General features: G+C 38.8%; 1 protein-coding gene across 1 annotated transcript in view; it reads right to left on the bottom strand.

The window, feature by feature from the left end:
- LOC150081141 (ubiquitin carboxyl-terminal hydrolase 8-like) overlaps positions 1–23,043 on the bottom strand; it is a 581,739-nt gene that overhangs the window by 83,805 nt on the left and 474,891 nt on the right. The window contains exon 19 of the mRNA XM_090381373.1: positions 12,168–12,297. Coding sequence (XP_090237499.1) covers positions 12,168–12,297 — 130 coding nt within the window. The remainder of the gene's footprint in view (positions 1–12,167; positions 12,298–23,043) is intronic.

The raw sequence follows: 23,043 nt of genomic DNA, 5'->3' as shown, positions 1-23,043 counted from the left end.
TGGCTACGCAGCGCCATTTTCAACAGGGTTCAGCGTACTGTGTATTGTGACACATTACTCCCGTCACCAGCAAGTTGCACCACAGTCGCCCTTCTGCTGCCATGTACCATCTGGGAGAGCCTTTGCTCACCTCAAGCATTGATGAGCCGTGGTTGTCCAACACCTCGCCGGCAGTTCGCTGACATCCTTTTGACGGAATACCACAGGAGGCATTGAATGGAGCGTGTTGGAAATGGTGGGAGCTGTTTTACCAAGATCATTAATATATGAGTTGGAAGAAAAATCGGATGCTAGCAGGTCAGCTTTGTCCTTGGGCGAAGTGACAACAGAACCATCTGGTTTTGACAGACCTGGGAGCAGAGATAGGCAAAACTTGTGGCCTTGGCAAGAGACCACAATGCTCAGCTACAATTAGGGCAAGAAGCAAGTTTTCTACTCTTAGCCGGTTCAAAATCTAGTTTTGACTCATTAATAACTGCTTTACAATTGTTGCGAGCTTTGGTGTAGGCAGAAAATGAAACTGAAGAATTGGAAAGAAGCCAATTACAATATGCAACATTCTTCTCCTGAACAGTCTTAGCACATTTATTGGAAAACCAAGGATGAGATTGTAAGAACAAGATAAAGGACAAGATTTTAATGTGGAGTGGGGAAAAAAGGATTCCATTCCTCGAAGAATCATTTCACTGACATGATCTGAGCAAATGTTATGATTGATCAGAAGTTATGAAACAGTAATCCGACCAAGGAAAAGAAGAAAAGAAATCTTGCAGGTCATCCTATTTTGCATTCTTATAATGCCAAACAACACCAGGTTGGGAATAGCCATGAGATGAAGGCTCCACTGGAGAAGAGACAATCATCAAGTTGTGATCTGACCTTGTACTTAGAAGGGTTGTTTGTTGTTGTTGTTGTTATTGGGTTTAAAGACACAAGGGCATCTGAGGCCAAATTGTGTCTATTCATCGTTTAATTGCATGACCCAATCTTTATAGTTGTTAAATTATATGCTGTTGTATAGGCCAATACATTTTAAGTATGTTAAAAGTTCTTCAATATTTGCATTGTTTCCTAGGATATGAGATAAATCAGGTGATACGTTAAGCCTGGAAATTGATTGAAAAGTGTTTGACCAGATGGTTGAATGCAAGGGACAATCAAGCAGAAAATGGCGGACTGTGAGCCGACTGTTACAGGATGAACACTGAGGTGGGATTTCTCCCAATAGCAAGTGGAGATGGGTATGATGTGTATGTCCAATTCTTAGCCTTGCCAACACCACTTCCTCACGTCTGTTTGGTCTGAAGCAAGAGAGCCACAGCTTTGGTTCTTGTTTTATTTGGTAAAGTTTGCTGTTAGTCTTCCTTTTCCATATCTGTGACCAGTTGTGGTAACATGCTTTACGAATAACAGGTTTGTAATCAGTGTATGGAATCTGAGGTTGTTGTGAGAGAGTGGGTTGAGGATGTTTAGCGGCAAAGTCTGCACTTTCATTTCCCGGAATGCCAGAATGGCCAGGGATCCAGCAAAAGCAGATTGACAGATTGGACATACTACAGGAAAATAGTTGGGAATGAATTTCTTTCAATATAGGATGAGAAGAGGAGAAATTCTTCCTTATGGCATTGATAGCACTGAGGGAATCCGTGTAAATTATTGCGGGTGAGATGCAAAGTTCAATAATCTTACTAAGTGCTAACTTGATGGCATAAAGTTCAGTAGTGAAGACACTGCATGATAAAGGTAGTGTGGCTGAAATTGTACATGTAGGAAAGACAGCTGCAGCACCTACCATACTATCAGTTTTAGACCCATCAGTATATATTTTACAGATGTTGTTGTTGTTGTTGTTTGGTTTTTAGGAGCATTAGCAACTAAGGCCATATTGCTCCGGGATATACGGTGGTCATTCCATGACCTTTCCGCATTCTCCATATTTGGTGGTGACGGGCTCGAACCCCGGTCTAATCAAGAAGCGTGTGCTACGCACTGCTGCTCCTTCCCACCTGGCTACGGAGGCGCCTATATTTTACAGAAATCGGAGTTAAGATTAGCATGAGCTGAGTGCAACTGTCTCATGTTATTGGGAGATATGACATTCTTCCCCCACTGGAGAAAATGTGTGTCATGTGAGGCACAAACATACATCCAAGGTGGAATAGGTGCAGTTGTGTTCTGAAAAATATCAGCTAAATCAATGTTCCAACTCAGAATAAGATCTTTGATCCTGAGAGAAGCAGGTCGATTTTCATGTGGCTTATTCTCATAAAAGGAATCCCACCGAGTGTGATAAAGATACTCCCAACTGGGGTGCGATGGAAGACTCTGGATCTTAGAAGCATAGAAAAGCAATAATGTTTTTCTACGAAGATGTAATGGAGGCTCGTGGGCTTCGATAGAAAGACTTTGCATGGGAGAAGTCCTGAATGCGCCCAGAGCAGTCCTCAGGGCACTGTGCTGGATGACATTCAGCCGATCTAATGTGCTTTTCCTAGCTGAGTCATATACGGGAGAACCATAATCTAAGCGTGAGCGGATCAGAGATTTGTAGAGGTGAAGTAAGGAGTACCGATCAGCTCCCCACGACATGGATGAGACTGATCGAAGCATGTTCAACTGTTTTAGACAAGTAGTTCGTAGATATGTGATATGTGCTTGGAAGTTAAGCTTACTATCTAAAATCAGACCGAGAAATCTGATGCTGTTTACTACTGGTATTGGACAATTGTTTAGCCGTAATTCAGGATGGTGGTGGACAGCACGTTTCTTACAAAAGTGAGTGGTGGTAGACTTTTGTACAACTAGACGATATCCGTTGCGTGACATCCAGGATTCAATTCTGTTAATGGCAAGTTGGAGTTGACGCTCAATGGTGTTCATGCTTTGCGATTGGCAGGAGATGGCGAGGTCATCCGCGTACATATATGCCTCCACAGTTTTGGGGATGTCTCTAGTTATGCTGTTGACTCGAATTGCAAATAACGTTGCGCTGAGTATAGATCCCTGCGGTACTCCTTCTTCCTGAATATGGGGTGTAGACAGTACGTTCTGATAACGGACCTGAAAAGAGTGGTGGCGCAAGAAATTCTGAATTATCTGAGGGAGATGACCCCTTAGTCCTAGATGATAAAGGTCCATAATAATACCATGTCGCCAGGTAGTATCAAATGCCTTTTCAATATCTAAATTGACCATGACTAGATGTTGCTTCATGACAAAGGCGTTGCGAATATTCGATTCAGTTTTGATAAGGACATCAAGAGTGGATCTGTTCTTACGAAAGCCACTCTGATGGTCTGTTAAAAGGTTCTCTGCTTCTAAGATCCAGGTAAGCCTCGTATGTACCATTCTTTCAAAAATTTTCCCCATGCAGCTTGTGAGAGATATTGGCCTATAATTGTTAACCAAAGAAGGGTCTTTGCCTGGTTTTGGTATGGCAAGTATGAGAGAATGACGCCAGGAAAGCGGATAGGCATTTTCTGAGAAGATTCGATTATAGAAAATTAATAGGGTACGTAAGTCCTCTTCAAGTAATTGTTTTAGCATGATGTAATGTACGTCGTCTGGGCCGGCCGCACTATTTGAAGATTTATTTAAGGATTCTTTGAGTTCTGTTATATTAAATGGTTGATTGTATGGAAGTGAGAGCTGTGTGGAGAAGTTAATTTTGCGGCGTTCTGCATCTGCCTTGATGCGCTGAAAGGAGATCGAGTAGGAAGTAGAAGCAGATATTGTAGAGAATGATTCTGCTAGCGCATTGGCGATTTCCTTAGGTGCCGATAGATCTTTCCCATTCCAACAGAGTATTGGAGAGGGTGGTCGAGTGAATTTTCCATTTAGTGCTTTAATTCTTCTCCAAATGAATCGTGGGTCAGTGTCTTTGGTGATAGTTGAGGCAAATGAGATCCACGAGTCACGTTTGGCTTTTCTCCTAATCTGCCTTGCTTTGGCTTTAAGTCTTTTGTATTCTATTAGATTATTGGTTGTCGGAAACTTACGGAATTTGTTCCAAGCACGGTTTTTCTCACGCTTGGCATTAGAACAATCTGTATTCCACCAGTTGTTATGGTGGGAGTACTTGTGAGGTTGTGACTTCGGGATTGAATTTTTTGCTGCATTTAGTATCTGATTGGTAATGTAGTTAGTTACGTCTTCAATTGGATGTTGCTGAACATAACTCCTGTCTAACTGGACCTGGGTACAGTAGCTCTCCCAGTTTGCCTTCTTGAACTTCCAGGTGGATCGGACCTCGAGATTTGCAGTTATCCGTGTTTGTAATGAGCAAAGTGATCGCTGTTTAAAGGATTGTTTAGCACTGACCATGACATACTTGGGAGAATTGCTGGTGAGCAGATAGACAAGTCTATTGCAGAGGTAGATCCTGTAGATAGGTTAATATAAGTGGGAGATCCAGAATTTAGTATAGTTAGGTTGTTATTATTCATGAATGTTTCGATTAATTTGCCTCTTGTGTCAATTGCTGGCGACCCCCATAATGGATGGTGGCCATTAAAGTCACCAAGAAGGCAGATTGGAGATGGTAGTTGCATAACCAAATTATCAAGATCTGTATTTGAAAATGGTTGAGAAGGGGAAATATAAATAGAAGTTAGGGTAATTGATATACCGATTGAAATACGTGCTGCCACAGCTTCTAGACTAGTTTGTAACTGAATTTGCCTGGACGGTATGTTTGATTTTATAAGCACAGCTACTCCTCCGCGAGCAGGAGACTCCGAAATCCTGTCTTTTCTATATATTGTATAATTTGTAAATTTTGGTGAAGCTTCAGATGATAAGAAAGTTTCTTGTAGACATACTCCTATCGGATTGTATTGAATCAGTAAATCTTTTATGTCATCAGAATTGCTTCTTAGTCCTCTGCAGTTCCACTGTATGATATTAGACATTATTTGAGTTTAGTTGTGGTCGATTGTTCTGACTGTTTTTTAGAAGTGGAGCATTTCGATCTGTCTTGCTTTATTTTATCTTTTTTCGGAAAATAGGGGCGTACGGAATCCATGGTGTCATTTGCATGGAGTTCCAAAATGGGCTCCCCATTATCTGAACGCTCATCTACTTCCATACTGTTGGTGGGAGTTTCCATTTTTTTTGAACCTGTGTCAGATTTCCTTTGCTCTGTGTCATATGGGACCGATTCAGTATCACTAGGGATACTGATTGGGGTATTTGTAGCTTCGCTAGATTTATTTTGAGGATTTTCCTTTTTTGAATTTGAAAGAGTAGATTTAAGCCAATTAGTCATTGAGGTATTAGGCGGAATTGATACATCTGTTTGTGCTCCAGTAGATACATAGTTTCTAGTGCGAGCAGCGTAGGTTCGACTGCTAGGCATGCTCAACATAACTTGCCTACGTGCCTCAGGAAAAGAAACTTTATTTTCTATTTTATATTTTTGGATTTTTTTCCCTGTAATCCATAATTCGCAAGATTTGGAAAAGGCAGGGTGACTTCCCTTGCAGTTTGGACACGCAGCAGTTGCGGCCGAGCAATCAGCTTGAGTATGTTCTTTAGCTCCGCAGATGGGACAAATGGGGTCACCTCTACATGCCTGCTGTGAATGACCATATTTCTGGCATTTGAAGCAACGAACAGGATTCGGGATATATGGTCTAATACGACAATTCAAATAGCCAGCTTTGATTGAGGATGGTAAGTCTGGAGTACTGAATGTTAAAATGATGGTTCTAGTTGGAGTTAGATTCCCATCTTTTTTACTCATGATTCTTTTTACACTTGTTACCTTTTGACTACTAAGTTCTAGCAGTAGTTCTTCTTCGGAGACTGTAATTAGGTCCCACTCACTGATCACACCTCTTGATGAATTTAAGGTTCTGTGGGGAGTAACTGATACTGTCAGCCCCCCAAATGATGTTGTATTTAACAGCCGTTCAGAATGTTTTGAGGTGGCTGTTTCGATCAGGAGGTCTCCGGATTGTAGTCGCTTCACCATTTTTGGTGACCCTGCAATAGACTCTAAACACTTTTGTATCAAAAATGGTGATAACTTGCCTACAGGTTGGGCAGATAACGAATGTACCACCAAGAAATTCGGTATCTCATTTGGACATTTTGCTTCTGTTCGAAGCTTTTTTGGGTGAACAGAGTCATGGTCAATATCGGGAGTCTCTTGTCTTGAGCTCAATGGCTCTAAAGGGGGATAATTATTTGTATCCATGTTAGCTCCTTTTGGCCCTGGGGGTTTACCTTTACCACCCAGGTTACCGGCCCCGCCACGGGGAGGCAGGAGCAGTGCCGCTTGTGGCCAAGCGTATAGGTTAATATAGTTAGTAGGAGTACTAAATTAAAGAAAAAGGTTCTTTCCTTCTTCTGGGCTCACCTCTTAGTACTTTTAAGAAAATGAAGCTACTTAACGAAAAGGTTTAATAAGTAAGGGAGAAAGCAAAATAGAACCTAGTCGCTTACCAAAAAACGCTCTTTAAACGCACGAGAATCGCTTGGTCACGGAAACGCTTGGCACCCGGGGCCAGGGTTGTTTGTGAGAAAAAGATCAAGCGTGTTGGCTGCATGGTTAAGATTGTCCAGTATTCTGGTAGGTAAATGAACAATCTGGGCGAGGTCATTAGTAATTGCAAAAGCCTCAACATCTCAACCAGCTGGATCTGTGTGACTAGAAAACGGAAGTCAGCTGGAGTTGTGAAGATTAAAATAAACAAGGAAAATTATCTCACTGTTAGAAAAGTTGGACTGGAGAAAGTCAAGTTGCAAAGACAGGAAGTCAAATAGTTCCAAGCAATTAGTGGAGTTAGGAGAACAGTAGAGACAAAAGATGAATTTGACTTCTCTAGCTTAAAAACTCCCTACTAAGGTAGGGAGATTTTAAGCTAGAGAAGATCGAAAAGAAGAGATTCCAAATTATCAAGTCTCTCACAGGGAATATCGGAACAGATATATGCACAAATAACACCTTTGAGGAGGAAGGAATCATTAGCATTAGCATTAGTTGAGGCATATGATGCAAGAAAGCAAGCTTATTCAGCATCAGCCAAAAAAAAAAAAAAAAAAACCACAACCACTACTCCCATTTCACCCCTCCGTTCGTTCGAAATACCTGTCCAGCTGAGCCTTAAATTTGTTTAGGCTATCAACTTCAACAACAAGTGATGGAAGTCTATTCCACCAACCAACCGCCCGCTGGCTAAAGGCAAATTTCCTCACGTCTGTCCTACATCTGTCTTTTCTCAATTTGAATTTATGCCCTCTCAGGTGATTATTCTGAGCAAGAGGAAGAATCCCATCAGCATTGAGCATGCTCAAACCATTCAAGGCTTTACACACCTCTATCAGATCACCTCGCTGGTGCCTAGTCTCCAGACACTGTAATTTGCAAAACTTAAGCCTTTCTTCGTAAGAGCACCCCTTTGTTCCATTCACTAATCTTGTTGCCCTTCTCTGTACTCGTTCCAGCAGCTCTACATCCTTCTTGAAATGAGGCCTCCAGACCTGTATACAGTACTCAAGGTGTGGCCTGACCAATGCCTTATACAAGGGAATAATCACATCCCTATCCCTGCTAGAAAAATTCCTGTATATCATTGACAAGACACCATGAGCTACTCTTGCAGCTCGTCTGCACTGCTCAGAGAACTTCATATCTGCCTGCACAATTACCCCCAGGTCCTTTTCATTCTCTACCACTGTCAGCGTAGTACCACAGAGTTGATACGTTGATCTGGGGTTACTGTTACCCATATGTAGTACTTTACATTTGTCAATGTTAAACTTCATTTGCCACCTCTCAGCCCATCTGTTCAACCTTTCCAGATCCTGTTGCAGCAGCATAGCGTCAGTAGTGCCCTTATCGACCCTGCCAACCTTTGTATCATCTGCAAACTTAGACATTAAACTTGATATCCCATCATCAATATCATTCATAAACACCGAAAACAACAATGGACCCAACACTGAACCTTGAGGAACTCCACTAATAACATTAGTCCACGTTGAGCAGTGTCCATTGATTACCACTCTCTGTCTTCTGCCACTCAACCATCCCCTTATCCATAGCAGCAATTTGCCTCCAATGCCACACTGCTCCAATTTGTGCAGCAGTCTTCCATGCGCAACAGTATCAAAAGCCTTTCTAAGATCCAAATATATAATATCAAAGTTATTCCCTGCATCCAGTTCTTTTGTGACTACATCATAGTATCCAATCAAATTGGTCAGACAAGACCTGCCCTTAACGAAACCATGCTGTGTCTGAGCTATAACTGAATCCTTGTCTAGATGATCCTGCAGTGCTTCTTTAACCAGTGCCTCCATTAATTTTCCTGGAACCGAAGTTAAACTAACAGGTCTATAATTACTTGTGTCAGCCTCTGATCCTCCTTTGTGAATTGGGGTTACATTTGCACATCTCCAGTCTATGGGTACCTCCCCTGAGTCCAAAGAAGCTCTCATAATTATGGCTAGGGGTTGCTTACTTCCTTTGTTGCCTCCTTTAATATAACTGGATAGATCCCATCCACCCCGATGCCTTTTTTATGTTTATCCTCAACAATTTCTCCTCCACTTTCCTCTCAGTTATTAGAAAATCATCTAGCTCACTGCCAATGTTTACTTCACCTACGACATTCCCCTTCCTGTATAACTCCTCATGTGTGAATATAGATGCAAAATACTTGTTTAGATTGTTAGCCACCTGAGCAGGATCCTCAACTGTTGAACCATCAACATCCAGTGGACCAATCTGATTCATCCCTTTCCTTCTTGAGTTTAAATAGGTAAAGAACTCTTTTCTGTTTTTCTTTGCGTCCTTTGCCAAGGATTTCTCATAATCTGCCTTTACCTGCCTATGCACAAAAACCACCTTTGAGGAGGAAGGAATCATACAGCTAATAATTTTGGCATCTAAGATGAGCAGTAGTTGAATCAACCGATAAATGAGATTCTGTCAGAAAAAGTACATGGGGTTTGGCAGACTGCAAGTGGAAATGCACATCGTTGAGATTAGAATTGAGACCACGTATATTTGTGAAATGAATTAGGAAGTGATTGGGAGGACTTCCTAATTCATCCGAGTGTAGAATGAATATTATTAAATGAATGTAAAATGTCTTGGATAGTGCTACTATCAGTAATAACAAGAACATCGTCCAAATACCTACCACAGTATGTGATATGGTGTAGAAAAGGTGTCAGATGTATATGCTCAATCGTTGAGAGAGAGAGAGAGACCTCTAATATTAGCCACTCAGGCTCAATCCCATTGGCAAATACGAAATATGTTGTCTCAAAAGGTGATATAGTTGGCTTCAACTAAAAGTTTAATTAAGTGAAAAACCTCTTTAATAGAAAGTTTCTCTATAATTAATCAGTATAGAGTTATTATTTAACATATCCCAAAGAATATCTAATGTGTATTCAACGTTTACATTCGATATAATGAGGTAACATCTAGTGAGAATAAATTATCATTATCGCCAAGTTTATAGTCCTTAAGGTTATTATTAAATAATGTATCATAGTTTTTTTATCCCAAATTGTATCGTCTGTCTAAAGGGTTTTATAATGCTATTGACATGTGTGGCCAAGGATGAAAATGCCGAGTTTCTGTAGGAAACAATGGGCCGAATAGGAAATCCAGCCTTATGCAATTTTTCCTGACTGAAAAGTGCAGGAATGTTGTATGTTCTGGCCTTCAATTCCTTTAACTGAGCCATAGTAATGTAGTCATTTTTTCAATACATGGTTAACGTTTTATTGTACTGATTGACCAAATTGGTAAATAGTGCCGGGTGTACTTCAAGATATGTGACGGTATCTGATACAATTGAATCTAACTTATTTATATAATCAGGTTTATTGAGTATTACAACTATATCTCCTTTCTCTTCTCTCTGAATAATAATGTCTTTATTTTTCTGAAGTTCACATAAATCGTTCCCACATCTGGGGTGATTTCCCCAAAAATATTTAAGAAAACGTTTCTTGGTATTTACATTCTGCACAGGAATATGATTCATAATTCATAACTAAACTGAGAACCAAAGTTGTATTATTAAACATCAACTGAAGCAAAACCAGTAAATATTAACAATGATGATTTTGGAAGAAATTGGTGCCCATCTGGAACGTTGAACGTTCACCTCATAAGTCTTTTTTGCTGTGAAAAATGTCTTTTAGACTTCTCTCACAGATAAAATATTAATGTTGAAATGAGCAACATATCTAAGAAACAATTTTATCGTGTGCGTGTGTGTGTGTGCACGTGCGCGCAAAGACACATGCCAGGATCTTTTCAGTGACGTATGCATTGCATCAAAGCTGATGGATATCACTTTCAGCATTACCTTTAATGACAGTAAGTAGGCATCACTTATTTTAATACAGAATTAGCATAAAATGAATGAAAAATAATAAATAATGAAGGTAACAGGAACTATTTTTGTTTGAAGTAAGCTATGCTTAACATATTTCTGCAGTCATATGATCACTGGAGCTAGTCAAGTGAAAATGCTGAACAAGCAAAGTGCAATATTGTGCAAAGACAATGCTTAACTAACCAGCATTTCTTTGCATTATCATCAAAACAACCTTTCTGTATTATATATAACTTGTACTCGGGGAAGGTCCCCATGGACTGGACATGTGCAAATGTAACCCCCAATTCAAGGAGGGTGGCACAGGTAATTACTGCCCTGTTAGTTTAACTTCTGTTCCAGGGAAAATAATGGAGTCACTAGTTAAAGAAGCACCGCAGGATCATCTGGACCAAATTGCAGTTATAGTTCACACATAGCATGGGTTTGTTAAGGGGAAATCTTGTCTGACCAATTTGATTGGATATCTATAATATGGTCACAAAGGAATTGGATGCAAAACATAATTTTTATATTGTATACTTCGATTTCAGGAAAGCTTTTGATACTGTTGCACATGGAAGACTACTGTACAAACTGGAGCAGTATAGCATTAAGAGCAAGTTGCTGCTAAGGATAAAGGGATGATTGAGTGGTAGAAGACAAGAGTGGTCATCAATGGACACTGCTCCTCTTGGAATAATGTTAATAGTGGAGTCCCCCAGGGTTTGGTGTTGGGCCCATTGTTGTTTTCTATATTTATTAATGATATTGATGAAGGTATATCAGACTTAATGTCCAAGTTTGCAGACAATATGAAGGTTGGCAGGGTTGTTAATGACAGTAATGCAATGGGATCTAGAAAAGTTTGATATTGATAAATGCAAAGTACTGCATATAGGTAGCAGTAACCACAGAATAGTGTACCGACTCAGGTACTACACTCAGGGTAGTGGAGAATGAAAAAGATCTGGGGGTAATTGTGCAGTCAGATATAAAAGTTTTCTGAGCAGTGCAGACAGGCTGCCAGAGCAGTTCATGGGGTCTTGTCAATGACAACAGAGGAAATTTGCTAGCAGGTATAAGGAGGTGATTATCTCCTTGTATAAGGCAATGGTCAGGCCACACCTTAAGTACTATACAGAGGTCTGGAAATCTCATTTTAGGAAAGATCTAGAGTTGCTGGAACAAGTACAGAGAAAGACGAGATTGGTGAGGAGAACAAAGGGTTGCTCTTACTAAGGAAGGCTTAAGTTTTCCAAATTACAGCATCTGGAGACTAGGCGAGGTGAACTAATTGAGGTGTATAAGGCTTTGAATGGTTTGAGCAAGCTCAATGCTAATGGGATTCTTCCTCTTGCTCAGGTTACACACCAGAAGGAACATATATTCAAATTGAGGAAAGTCAGTTGTAGAACACATGTGCAGAAATTTGCCTTTAGCCAATGGGTTGTTGATTGCTCTGAACAAACTTCCATCTGTCATTGTGGAAGTTGATAGTTTAAATAAATTCAAGGAAGAACTCGACAAACTTTTGGAATGAATGGAAGGGTGAAATGGGAAGGGCTTTATTTATTTATTTATTTATTTGGCTGATGCTGTATATGCTTGCTTTCTTGAATCATATGCCTCTTCTAATGTTAATGCTAACTGAACAATCTCATTTTACTCTATTAAGCTTTACATTTGATATCTACAGGTTGTAAATAGAAAAATTCAGTTCTAGATCCTAAAAAATTGTCAAGAATCTTTTCCTACTACTTCTTTTATATAATTACTTTACACAACTAAATTTTAATCAAGTGTAGAAAGCATACTTACAACCACACCATATAGATCATACACAGATCTTATTATTTCTGTATTAACAAATGGTCGCATTTCCAGCCTTGTTAGTGGAAAGTTAACAAGTGTTTGTAGCTTTCTCCGCCATAAACCTTCATATGAAAACCTGAATTGGATAAAAATATTATTTTCACTCTCTCTCTCTCTCTCTTTTGTAACTTTAATTAAAGTATCTTTTACTACCAGCTTTAATTATTTATCCTTGATGGAGTTCAATAATAAAAAATGAATTAATTAGCTAACTTTATGTTTTTCGAAAAAAGGGAGCAAACTTTCCAAAACAGTACATATTATCATGTGGCCAATTTTATGTATTACTACAAAAGAATTACTATATAATTAAGCAGTGTTCTCTCCAGGACCTATCGAATGGGTGCACCACCCGGTAAATTTAACTGACCTCCCGGCTAAAATTTAAGCGATTCTCGTGGTACCGTATGGTACTGATCACCGATCGCAATCAATATTAATTTGAACATACCATGCAACTGAGATCAATGTGACAGGAGCATATACAAAGGGTACTAGGAAAGTTTTGCAATATGACGCAACAATGAATCACAGGAAGCTGCTTGTTGCTGCATGTTGAGACATGTTCATACGTGCATAGTAGCCGCCGCGCCAAGTCGATGGGCTCAGTTATTCATTAGTAGTGAGAGTGTAAAGTGCTTGCGATGGCATCGTGGTCACGAAATGAGATAAGGACAGTTTTGCGGTATAATTTCGTGCGTGGTTTAACCATAGACCAGTGCTTAGAAGAAATGACTCTTGCACTAGATGATGATTGTCCACATCGTACAACGATATTCAGGTGGTATAGAGAATTCCAAAGGGAAAATTTCACTCTGGAGGATTCTGAGAGGCCGGGAAGGCCACGAATGTCAGTTACGGAGGAAAACGTTACTGCTGTGAGGAAAATGCTTGACGAAAACAGGCGAGTGATCTTCCAACAGATAGAGAATACTTTGGGCCTAAATGCACCAGCAATTCGTTCGATTCTGCAAGATCATTTGCACGTGAAGAAACTTTGTTCTCTCTTGGTGCCGCATCAACTGACTGAAGAGCAGATGACACGACGTGTGACTTGGTGCCGGGAGATGTTAAAAAAGTTTGATAAGGGACAATCTCGGTATGTGAACAACATCGTGACAGGTGACGAGACTTGGCTGTACTATTACGATCTGCCGACCAAGGCTCAAAACAAAGTTTTGGTCTTTGATGATGACGACACATCCGTAATTGTCAGAAAATCCCGATCTGTAAAGAAGAAAATGATAGCTGTATTTTTCAAATCGAGTGGAATTGTGGAACGTGTCGTTTTGGACACACAGAAGACAGTCACAGCTAAGTGGTATACTGAACAATGCCTGCCTAAAGTCATTGGATCTATGAAGAACCTGCGGCCAAAGTCAAGAATGGACACCTGGTACCTCCAACACGATAATGCTCCAGCTAACCGCGCCAAAGCCTGCACCGAATATTTGACCACGACAGGACTGAAACTTCTCGAGCACCCTCCCTACAGTCCAGACCTTGCTCCCTGCGACTTTGCACTGTTCCCGCATGTGAAAATGAAGCTAAAAGGGAGGCGGTTTTCCAGTGATGAGGACCTTCTACGGGCTTGGGACAACGAGTGTGCTTTACTCCCTAGTGAAACTTGGCAGAACTGGTTTAAAGATTGGTTTCGGAGGATGGAGAGGTGTATTGAATGTAGAGGAAATTACTTTGAAAAAATTAAATAAACAAAGCTGTATTGCAAAACTTTCCTAGTACCCTTTGTAATGTTAAATTATGTAATTAATTTTTGCTCTGGATCACTTAAGTCACATTTATCAATAACAGAAAATTTTATAATATTGTGAAGTATTACACTTTCCCACCCAGCTACTTAATAATGCCACCCGGTTGGCAAAATTTTCTGGGGAGAACACTGATTAAGCTGTAACTGCAAAAAAACCACACTGATACTCTCTGAAATATATATCTGTATAAAGAGCATCACTTTCTGGGATCTATAATAGAATATGATGCTCTTTATACAGGTGAATACAATGTCCCCTGATTGAGAGAAGTTGTGCATGTTATCAAGCAATCAGTATAGATCAGATACCGGAATGTGTTGCTCATTATAATGGTAAATATTGTGGAGTAACAGTGTTTTTTAATTGTAGTTATATCTTAATGGAATTAACCTGCAAAGTTAATGACTCGTTTAAAGTCAATTATTAGGGAATTGTCATGCAGCAATTTATAAATTGCCCTCCCATGTATTTAGCAGCCAGTGGGATTTCAAATGCCATGAGTAAACATTATTGTATTAAAACCAAAGTAAGAACATATCCATGTTCTTACTTTGGTTTTTTCATTGTCTTTGGATTAAATACTTTTAAACAAATGATTTCACTGAAAGACTATTCTATTATTGTTTTAAAATATGAGACACTTCTATGGGCCCATACTTTAAATGCTGCCACTTGAAATCCATAGGCCTGCTAAATACAAAGAACATAGTCCTCAAATTATTCATTTATTTTAGCCACGCAAGTATTAATACACTAAAAAAAAATCATTAGCAGGTAACCTGATGCACGATATCATATTTAAATCTGCAGTGCAAGAATGCTAACTAAATAGGCACATACTTGCAGAACTTAACCAGAATTGGAAAGGAATATACCTCCACAAATAGTTATAAATAAGTTTCATATTGATTTTAAATACACCTTACAGCATAAATTTTTAACAACAATTAATGAAATTAATGAAATATCTTTATTAATTAATAAAATAATAATATCCACTATTAATTATCATTCAATCATGTGAAAGCATCTTCATTAGTACTGCAGATGCTTTCATTTCTGAAGATGACTTCATTAGTACATTTTATGGAAATGAATAGTGCTTATCTTTCAAGAAATTACTGTGAAATTTGCTTCTGCTCATAAGTCAATGGGTTTTAAATGGCAAACATTTGTTTGCCATTTAAAACCCATTGACTTATGAGCTTAAATAAAACTGTTTATATTCCAGGAATAAAGGAGTTAGTCTCAGCTGATGCTGGTGTTCTCTGCATATATGAGACATCGAGAATATATCTGGTTAATATACACACATCACACAGAAAATCTTGTAGGTACCTCCTTTGACAGTCAGTGGGAGGAGAGTTGAAGGGTTGCCTTTATTTGATTATATTCATTAAGGTAATATTGAAGCCATATGCATTTCTTTCAAATTCGTTAAGTTGAGGGATGGATGGAATAGAGAGTTGAGAACACGCGGCTGAGGGGAGTACTGATTCTGCAGGTGTTGAGGATTATAATTCTTTTTTAAGGCTGGCAGTCAGGTGCTTGGGTAAATGGTTGTAGCTAGGGATAAAAGGGTGTATTGTAACTTTTTTTTTAGAATAAAGTTTATGATAATCAATATATAGCATTAGTAGGGCAGATGATGCAAGAAAGCAAGCTTATATACAGTGACGGACAAAAAAACTGCATCACCTTATAAAAAGTAACATTTGTAGTGAAATGTATAAGATATTTTTGATTACAATCATTTTGTTTGTCGCAAAGCAAAGGTATTGCATCAGACAGTAATTACAAGGTACTGGATCATCCGTATCTATAAATACGGCATTGGAAGGGGTGTTTTTTTTTTTTTTGTTTAATGAAAACCCCAAACACGAGAGGTATTAGAACATATAATACTTAGTACCAGGTTGAGAAGATGAGAGAAGATATTTATTGACATTAGACTTGAACTTCTGTAGACTGTAATTTTCAGGAAATACATATGAAGGAAGGTTGTTCCAGAAAACGGCAGTTGAACGAATAAACTACGAAGACAGTTCTGTGAGTTTGAAGTGGGACTGTAAATGGATGTTTGCTGGTGGCGGCATGTGTTCGGACTGTTTTGAAAGAGCGTGTATAACAATTCGAACTGTTATACACGCTCATTAATATCTCTTTTGCGGAGGTGTAAGCATGGCTCCATATGTTCAGTTGACACCAAGAAAAAAAAATTGTAGCTGTTGCTCTGTCCCAAGAATGGCTTTCTACGTATGCTATCGTTAATAAACTAGGCTGCCACCAGTCAACGGTATCCCTGGTGCTGAAATTAAAGTGTGATGTGAAGACAACACTGGAATCAGGCTGTAAAAGAGTGACTACGCTTTTCCAAGATCGATATTTGAAACTACTTATGAATTATGATATGATATGATTATGAAGACTATGCCTTCATAAACAGCATGTTAGGGCTCCTGATCTAAAACTGGAATTTGAGATGGCCTCTGGTGTTGAAACAAGTGCATGAACTATCCAAAGATAGATTTCGGAATGTTGTCTGCATGCATATCGGCCCAAGAAGAAGCTTTTGTTAACCCAACAAATGAGGAAGAAGTGACTTGCTTAGGCTAAAACGCATGTTTCATGGACAAAAGAGCAATGGGACACCGTCATCTTTTCTGACGAATCGAAATTCAACCTGCATGGCTTGAATGGGAAGCAATATGCCAGAAGACAAAAATTGGAGGCATACCATCCTGATTGCATAACACTGACTATAAAGTTTCCCGCTGGTCAGATGGTCTGGGGATGCATAACAAGCAAAGGGCCATGTGGGGCGAATTAAGTTTATTAACAGAAAGGTGAGTGCAGAAACTTACACTGCTATCTTGGAGGAGTGCCTGAAACCCGTTATTAGGATCACCACAGAGATATCCAAAACTGAATTTTGGATTGGTAAGGTTTTATGCTATTTAGATTTAATGATGAGTTTGTCTTCTTGTCTCTCAAGGCTTAAAACATACTTACACCAATGTTCTCCCTCTTTTTCTCCCTTAAGGTGCAATCATACTTCAGAAATGCTGGCATTAGTGTTGGAATGGCCCAGCAAGTCCAGATTTGAACCCTAATGAAAATTGCTGGTATATAATGTCATCTAAAATTGCTCAGAAGCCAACAATTAATATTCAGCTGCAGGAGAGCATTGTAAGGGTATGGTACCATGAAATTGAGCAAGGCCCTTCTTGCATCATATGCCTCTTCTAATGCTAACTGAACAATCTCATTTCACTCTAGCTTGACATTTGATATCTGGAGATTGTAAATAGAGAAATTCAGTTCTGTAATTGCAGCTCGAGGAGGAACAACAAAATACTGAGGACTTATTTTGTTGATTTCCACTACATAATACTATTATGTTATCTTGTCATTTCAGTTTGTACACGTAAATGCAATAAAATGTATGTTTGATTGTCATGATTGCCATTTGAATGATTTCTCATATTTCTCATATTAAGCATTTTACCCTTTGGGAAGATATTTATGACAATTAGATAGTCTTTTTATTAGATTTCATTCACAGAGATATATATCCCATCTAACAAATGCATTTCGAACATTTCTGCAAACCACAACGCAGTGCAAAACACATTATTTGCAAAATTCACAGGTGATGCAGTTTTTTTGTCCACCACTGTAGCATGAGCCAAAAAAAAAAAAAACTCACCCTTCCAATTTTGTCCAACAATTCAATGCAAATGTTTATCTAGCTCAGCCTTGAACTTTTAAATTACTGACCTCCATTACAACAGATGGAAGTTTGTTCCAACTATCAACCATCTGCTGGCTAAAGACGAAATTCTGCACATCTATTCTACAATTGTCTTTCCTCAATTTCAATTTATGCACCCTCAGGTGAGTAATCTGAGCAAGAGGAAGAATCCCATTAGCATTGTGCTTGCTTAATCCATTCAAGGCCTTATGCTTATCAATTAGATCACCTCACCAGTGCCCAGTCTCCAGAAGTTGCAATTTGCAGGACTTAAGCCTTTCTTGGTAACGCCAGCCCTTTCAGCAGATCCATATCTTTCCTAAAATGAGAGATCCAAACCGGTATACAGTACTCAATGTGTGGCCTCACCATTGCCTTATACAAAGGGACAATCACCTCCTTATCCTTGCTAGAAAAATTAGCATTAGCATTAGTAGAGGCATTTGATGCAAGAAAGCAAGCTTATGCAGCATCAGCCAAAAAAAAAAAAAAAACCCACTTCCACTTCACCCCTCTGTTCATTCAAAATACCTGTCAAGCTGAGCCTTAAACTTATTTAGGCTATAAACTTCCACGACAAGGGATGGAAGTCTGTTCCACCAACCAACCACCCGCTGGCTAAAGGCAAATTTCCGCATGTCTATCCTACATCTGTCTTTCCTCAATTTGAATTTATGCCCTCTCAGGTGATTATTCTGAGCGAGAGGAAGAATCCCATCAGCATTGAGCATGCTCAATGCTGATGGGATTCTTCCTCTCGCTCAGAAGGGTTATTGCTTTCGTAAAGGCGACTATGATGGACTGAGACAGTATATAAATTCTATACAGTGGGACCAACTGATGATGTTACCAACAGCAAACTCAAAATGGGAAGCATTCAAAGAACTTATCTTGGAAGCTACTAGGCTTTACATACCAACTAAGAAATATTGTTCAAGGTTTAGGTCTAAATGGATGTCAGATGAACTAATGAGACATATGGCAGAGAAGAAAAATGCATGGGATACATACAAATTAACACGTGACACAGAAGTCTATGATAGATACAAGTTGATCTGTAACCAAGTTACAAAAGGAGGTTAGGCAGGCGAAGGCAGATTACGAGAAATCTTTGGCAAAGCATGCAAAGAAAAAAAGCAAAGAGTTCTTTACTTATGTAAACTCTAGAAGGAAGGGGATGAATCAGATTGGTCCACTTGATATCGATGGGTCAACTGTTGATGATCCTGCTCAGGTAGTTAACAAACTAAATGAATATTTTGCATCGACATTCACACATGAGGAGTCATTCAGCGAGGGGAATGCCAGAGGTGTATTCAACTCTGGCAGTAAGCTAAAGAATTTTGTAATAACTGAGAGTAAAGTTTAGGAGAAATTGTTGAAGATAAACACAAGAAAGGCACCTGGGGTGGATGGGATCTATCCAGTTATATTAAAGGAGACAGCAAAGGAAGTAGGCAAACCCTTAGCCATAATTATGAGAGCTTCCTTGGACTCAGGGGAGGTACCCATGGACTGGACATGTGCAAATGTGACCCCAATTCACAAAGGAGGATCAAAAGCTGACATAAGTAATTATAGACCTGTGAGTTTAACTTCTGTTCCCGGAAAATTAATGGAGGCACTGGTTAAAGAAGCACTGCAGTATCATCTAGACAAGACTTCAGTTATAGCTTGGACACAGCATGGTTTTGTTAAGGGGAAGTCTTGTCTGACCAATTTGATTGGATACTATGATGCAGTCACAAAAGAACTGGATGCAGGGAATAACTTTGATATTATATACTTGGATCTTAGAAAGGCTTTTGATACTGTTGCACATGGAAGACTGCTGCACAAATTGGAGCAGTGTGGCATTGGAGGCAAATTGCTGCTATGGATAAAGGGGTGGTTGAGGGGGAGAAGACAGAGAGTGGTAATCAATGGACACTGCTCATCGTGGACTAATGTTATTAGTGGAGTCCCTCAGGGTTCAGTATTGGGTCCATTATTGTTTTCTGTATTTATAAATGATATTGATTTATAAATACAGAAAACAATGTCCAAGTTTGCAGACGATACGAAGGTTGCAGGGTTGTCAAGGACACTACTGATACTATGCTGCTGCAACAGGATCTGGAAAGGTTGAGCAGATGGGCTGAGAGGTGGCAAATGAAGTTTAACATTGACAAATGTAAAGTACTACATATGGGAAACAGCAACCGCAGAGCAACGTATCAACTCTGTGGTACTACATTGACAGTGGTAGAGAATGGAAGGGATTTGGGGGTGGTTGTGCAGGCAGATATGAAGTTCTCTGAGCAGTGCAGACGGGCTGCAAGAGTAGCTCATGGCGTATTGTCAATGATATATAGGAATTTTTCTAGCAGGGATAAGGAGGTGATTATTCCCTTGTATAAGGCAATGGTCAGGCCACACCTAGAGTACTGTATACAGGCCTGGAGGCCTCATTTCAAGAAGGATGTAGAGATGCTGGAACGAGTAGAGAGAAGGACAACAAGATTAGTGAATGGAACAAAGGGGTGCTCTTACGAAGAAAGGCTTAAATTTTGCAAATTACAGTGTCTGGAGACTAGGCACCAGCGAGGTGATCTGATAGAGGTGTATAAAGCCTTGAATGGTTTGAGCATGCTCAATGCTGATGGGATTCTTCCTCTTGCTCAGAATAATCACCTGAGAGGGCATAAATTCAAATTGAGGAAAGACAGATGTAGGATAGACGTGAGGAAATTTGCCTTTAGCCAGCGGTGATTGGTTGCTGGAATAGACTTCCATCCCTTGTCGTGTAAGTTGATAGCCTAAATAAGTTTAAGGCTCAGCTGGACAGGTATTTCGAACGAACAGAGGGGTGAAGTGGAAGTGGTTATTTTTTATTTATTTATTTATTTATTTATTTGTTTGTTTTTTTTTGGCTGATGCTGCATAAGCTTGTCTTCTTGCATCAAAGGCCTCTACTAATGCTAATTCTAAACAGTTCTTTTCGTTTTTTTAATGTCTGTCTATTTGATACACTGCTTTTATCACATTCCACATCGAATTTGAAAGCAAATGTCTTTATAGATTCTTTTTATTTTTTAATATCTGACACAATCTGTTGGCCAAACCAAATTCTTCAGCAATTTTTTTTTTCCAGGAACACCATTTTCAAGTTGTTAATGATAGTTAAAGTTATGTGTTTTCTTTTCATTCCACTTTTTAATTCTTTAGGACCCATAATATAAAATATGTTAACTTATGTACATATATACGTATAAAGAAGTACAAAAATAAAGTAATATAAGCAATAACATCCATCCAACTCAGGGTCAACAACAATACTGAACAACACGTAAGACAATGTTACGTATGCTCCATCTCTCTCTCTGCACAGTCAGAATGACTTATCTGCCTTCCTAAATCCCATATGTCTTTCAAAGTGCTCAACTGTGAACAAAATTTTTCATATTATGAAACGATCTGGATTATCCGACATTCGGATTAACTGTAACTGGATTAGGGAGGGTTTACTGTAAATTAAGTTTAAAAAATCAGGAAATAATCTACAGAAGTCTGTGAACACTTATGTACATAAAAGAATACGAACTGCACTCAAGCCAAAAATATCCTCAAATGAAATAATTTTTTTTTTGAATCAAGTCTTATGTTATAACACATAAGTTACATAAATTGTTGTGATTCGCATAACACTTTTTGAATTTTATCACTTCTGTTATTTTTTGTTTGCTTCTTTACAACATTATTCCATATATATCATGGGATATTTTTTGCTAATCAGTTTTTCTTACTTATCTATAAATGTAATATCTTTTAAATGAACGTACTTCTCCTCCGTAACTGAAAAGTGGCAGTCATATCACTAAGCACATTATCCTTGTAAATGTAATCATAATGAACAGACCAGTAATGAAAATAATACAATAATTTACAGTACCTATGACACTTCTGGACTGCTTCAATGTTTTGCTGGTATGGAATCATTTCATCAGTTTGTTTAAACATTTCTTTATAACGGCCTTCAAGAATCCCCTATTTATCCTCTACAGATCTAAGTTGTGTACTAATATGATGTTCCTCCATCCCAAGTTTTGAAATTTCCATTTGAAGTTCTTGCACTTTTTTTTCAGTATGCCTGGCATTTGTGGATTATTAAAAGATATTTGACTCCATAGAGCATAAGGCTATGTTTCGGGCACTGGAAAGACAAGGCACAGATACCCCACATATTATGATTTTGAAGAAAATATATGAGAATGCTAACTCCTTTATTAGACTAGACAAAGACAGTAGCAAATTTAAAATCGAGAAAGGAGTTTGACAAGGAGACACAATATCTCTGAAGCTGTTTACTGCTGCCCTTGAGGAAGCTTTCAGAAGATTAGACTGGTCGCAGAAAGGAGTCAATGTGAACGGAGAGTACCTAAACCATTTACGATTTGCAGATGACATTGTGGTCATAAGCCACGATCCCAAAGAATTAGAGGAAAATCTTTATCAGTTATGCACAGTTAGTAAGGATTTTGGACTAAAGATGAATATGGCTAAAACAAAAGTAATGATGAACAAGTATGCCACAGAAAGGGAAATAATGACTAAAGGAGCAGTAATTGAAAAGGTGGAGTCATATACTTATCTGGGACAAATTATTAGCTGTAATAATGTTAAATGGCTAGATGTCAAGAGAAGAATAAATTTTGGATGAATAGCATTCAGGAAATATAGTCACATACTGAAGAGCAATATCCCAGTTTGTCTGAAACATAAAATAATGAACCAATGTATACTCCCCACCATGACTTATGGAAGTGAAACTTGGGCACTCACCAAAAGAATGGAAGAGAAGCTGAGAACTACACAGCGAAGAATGGAACGAATTATATTGGGAATCAGACTGTTAAATAAGAAGAGAAACACATGGATTAGGCAGCAAACTAAAGTAAAGGACATTATTATCAAAACTAAAGAACTAAAATGGTCTTGGGCAGGACACATAGCTCGAAGACATGATGACAGATGGACTAACAGAATAACAGAATGGTACCCAAGAGGAGCTAGAAGAAAACCTGGAAGACAAAGGCGGAGATGGATAGATGAAATTCATGAGTTTGTGGGTAGTAAATGGATGGCCAGTGCTCAAAACAGAAGGAACTGGAAAGTTGCTGGAGAGGCCTTCATACTGCAGTGGATTGAAAATGGCTGATGATGATGATGGCAACTAACAGTAGCTTGCGTATGTCTTTTGTTTTTTTTTTGTTTTTTTGCCTTCTCGATATAGCTGTATGGAGGAGTGACGTAATAT

This window comes from Mastigoproctus giganteus, chromosome 9 (genome assembly GCF_048544385.1).
Source record: "Mastigoproctus giganteus isolate SK-2022 chromosome 9, ASM4854438v1, whole genome shotgun sequence".
Classification (NCBI taxonomy): Eukaryota; Metazoa; Arthropoda; class Arachnida; order Uropygi; family Thelyphonidae; genus Mastigoproctus; species Mastigoproctus giganteus.
The sequence above is the reverse complement of the archived record's forward strand: the minus strand, read 5'-3'. Positions and strand labels throughout refer to the sequence as shown.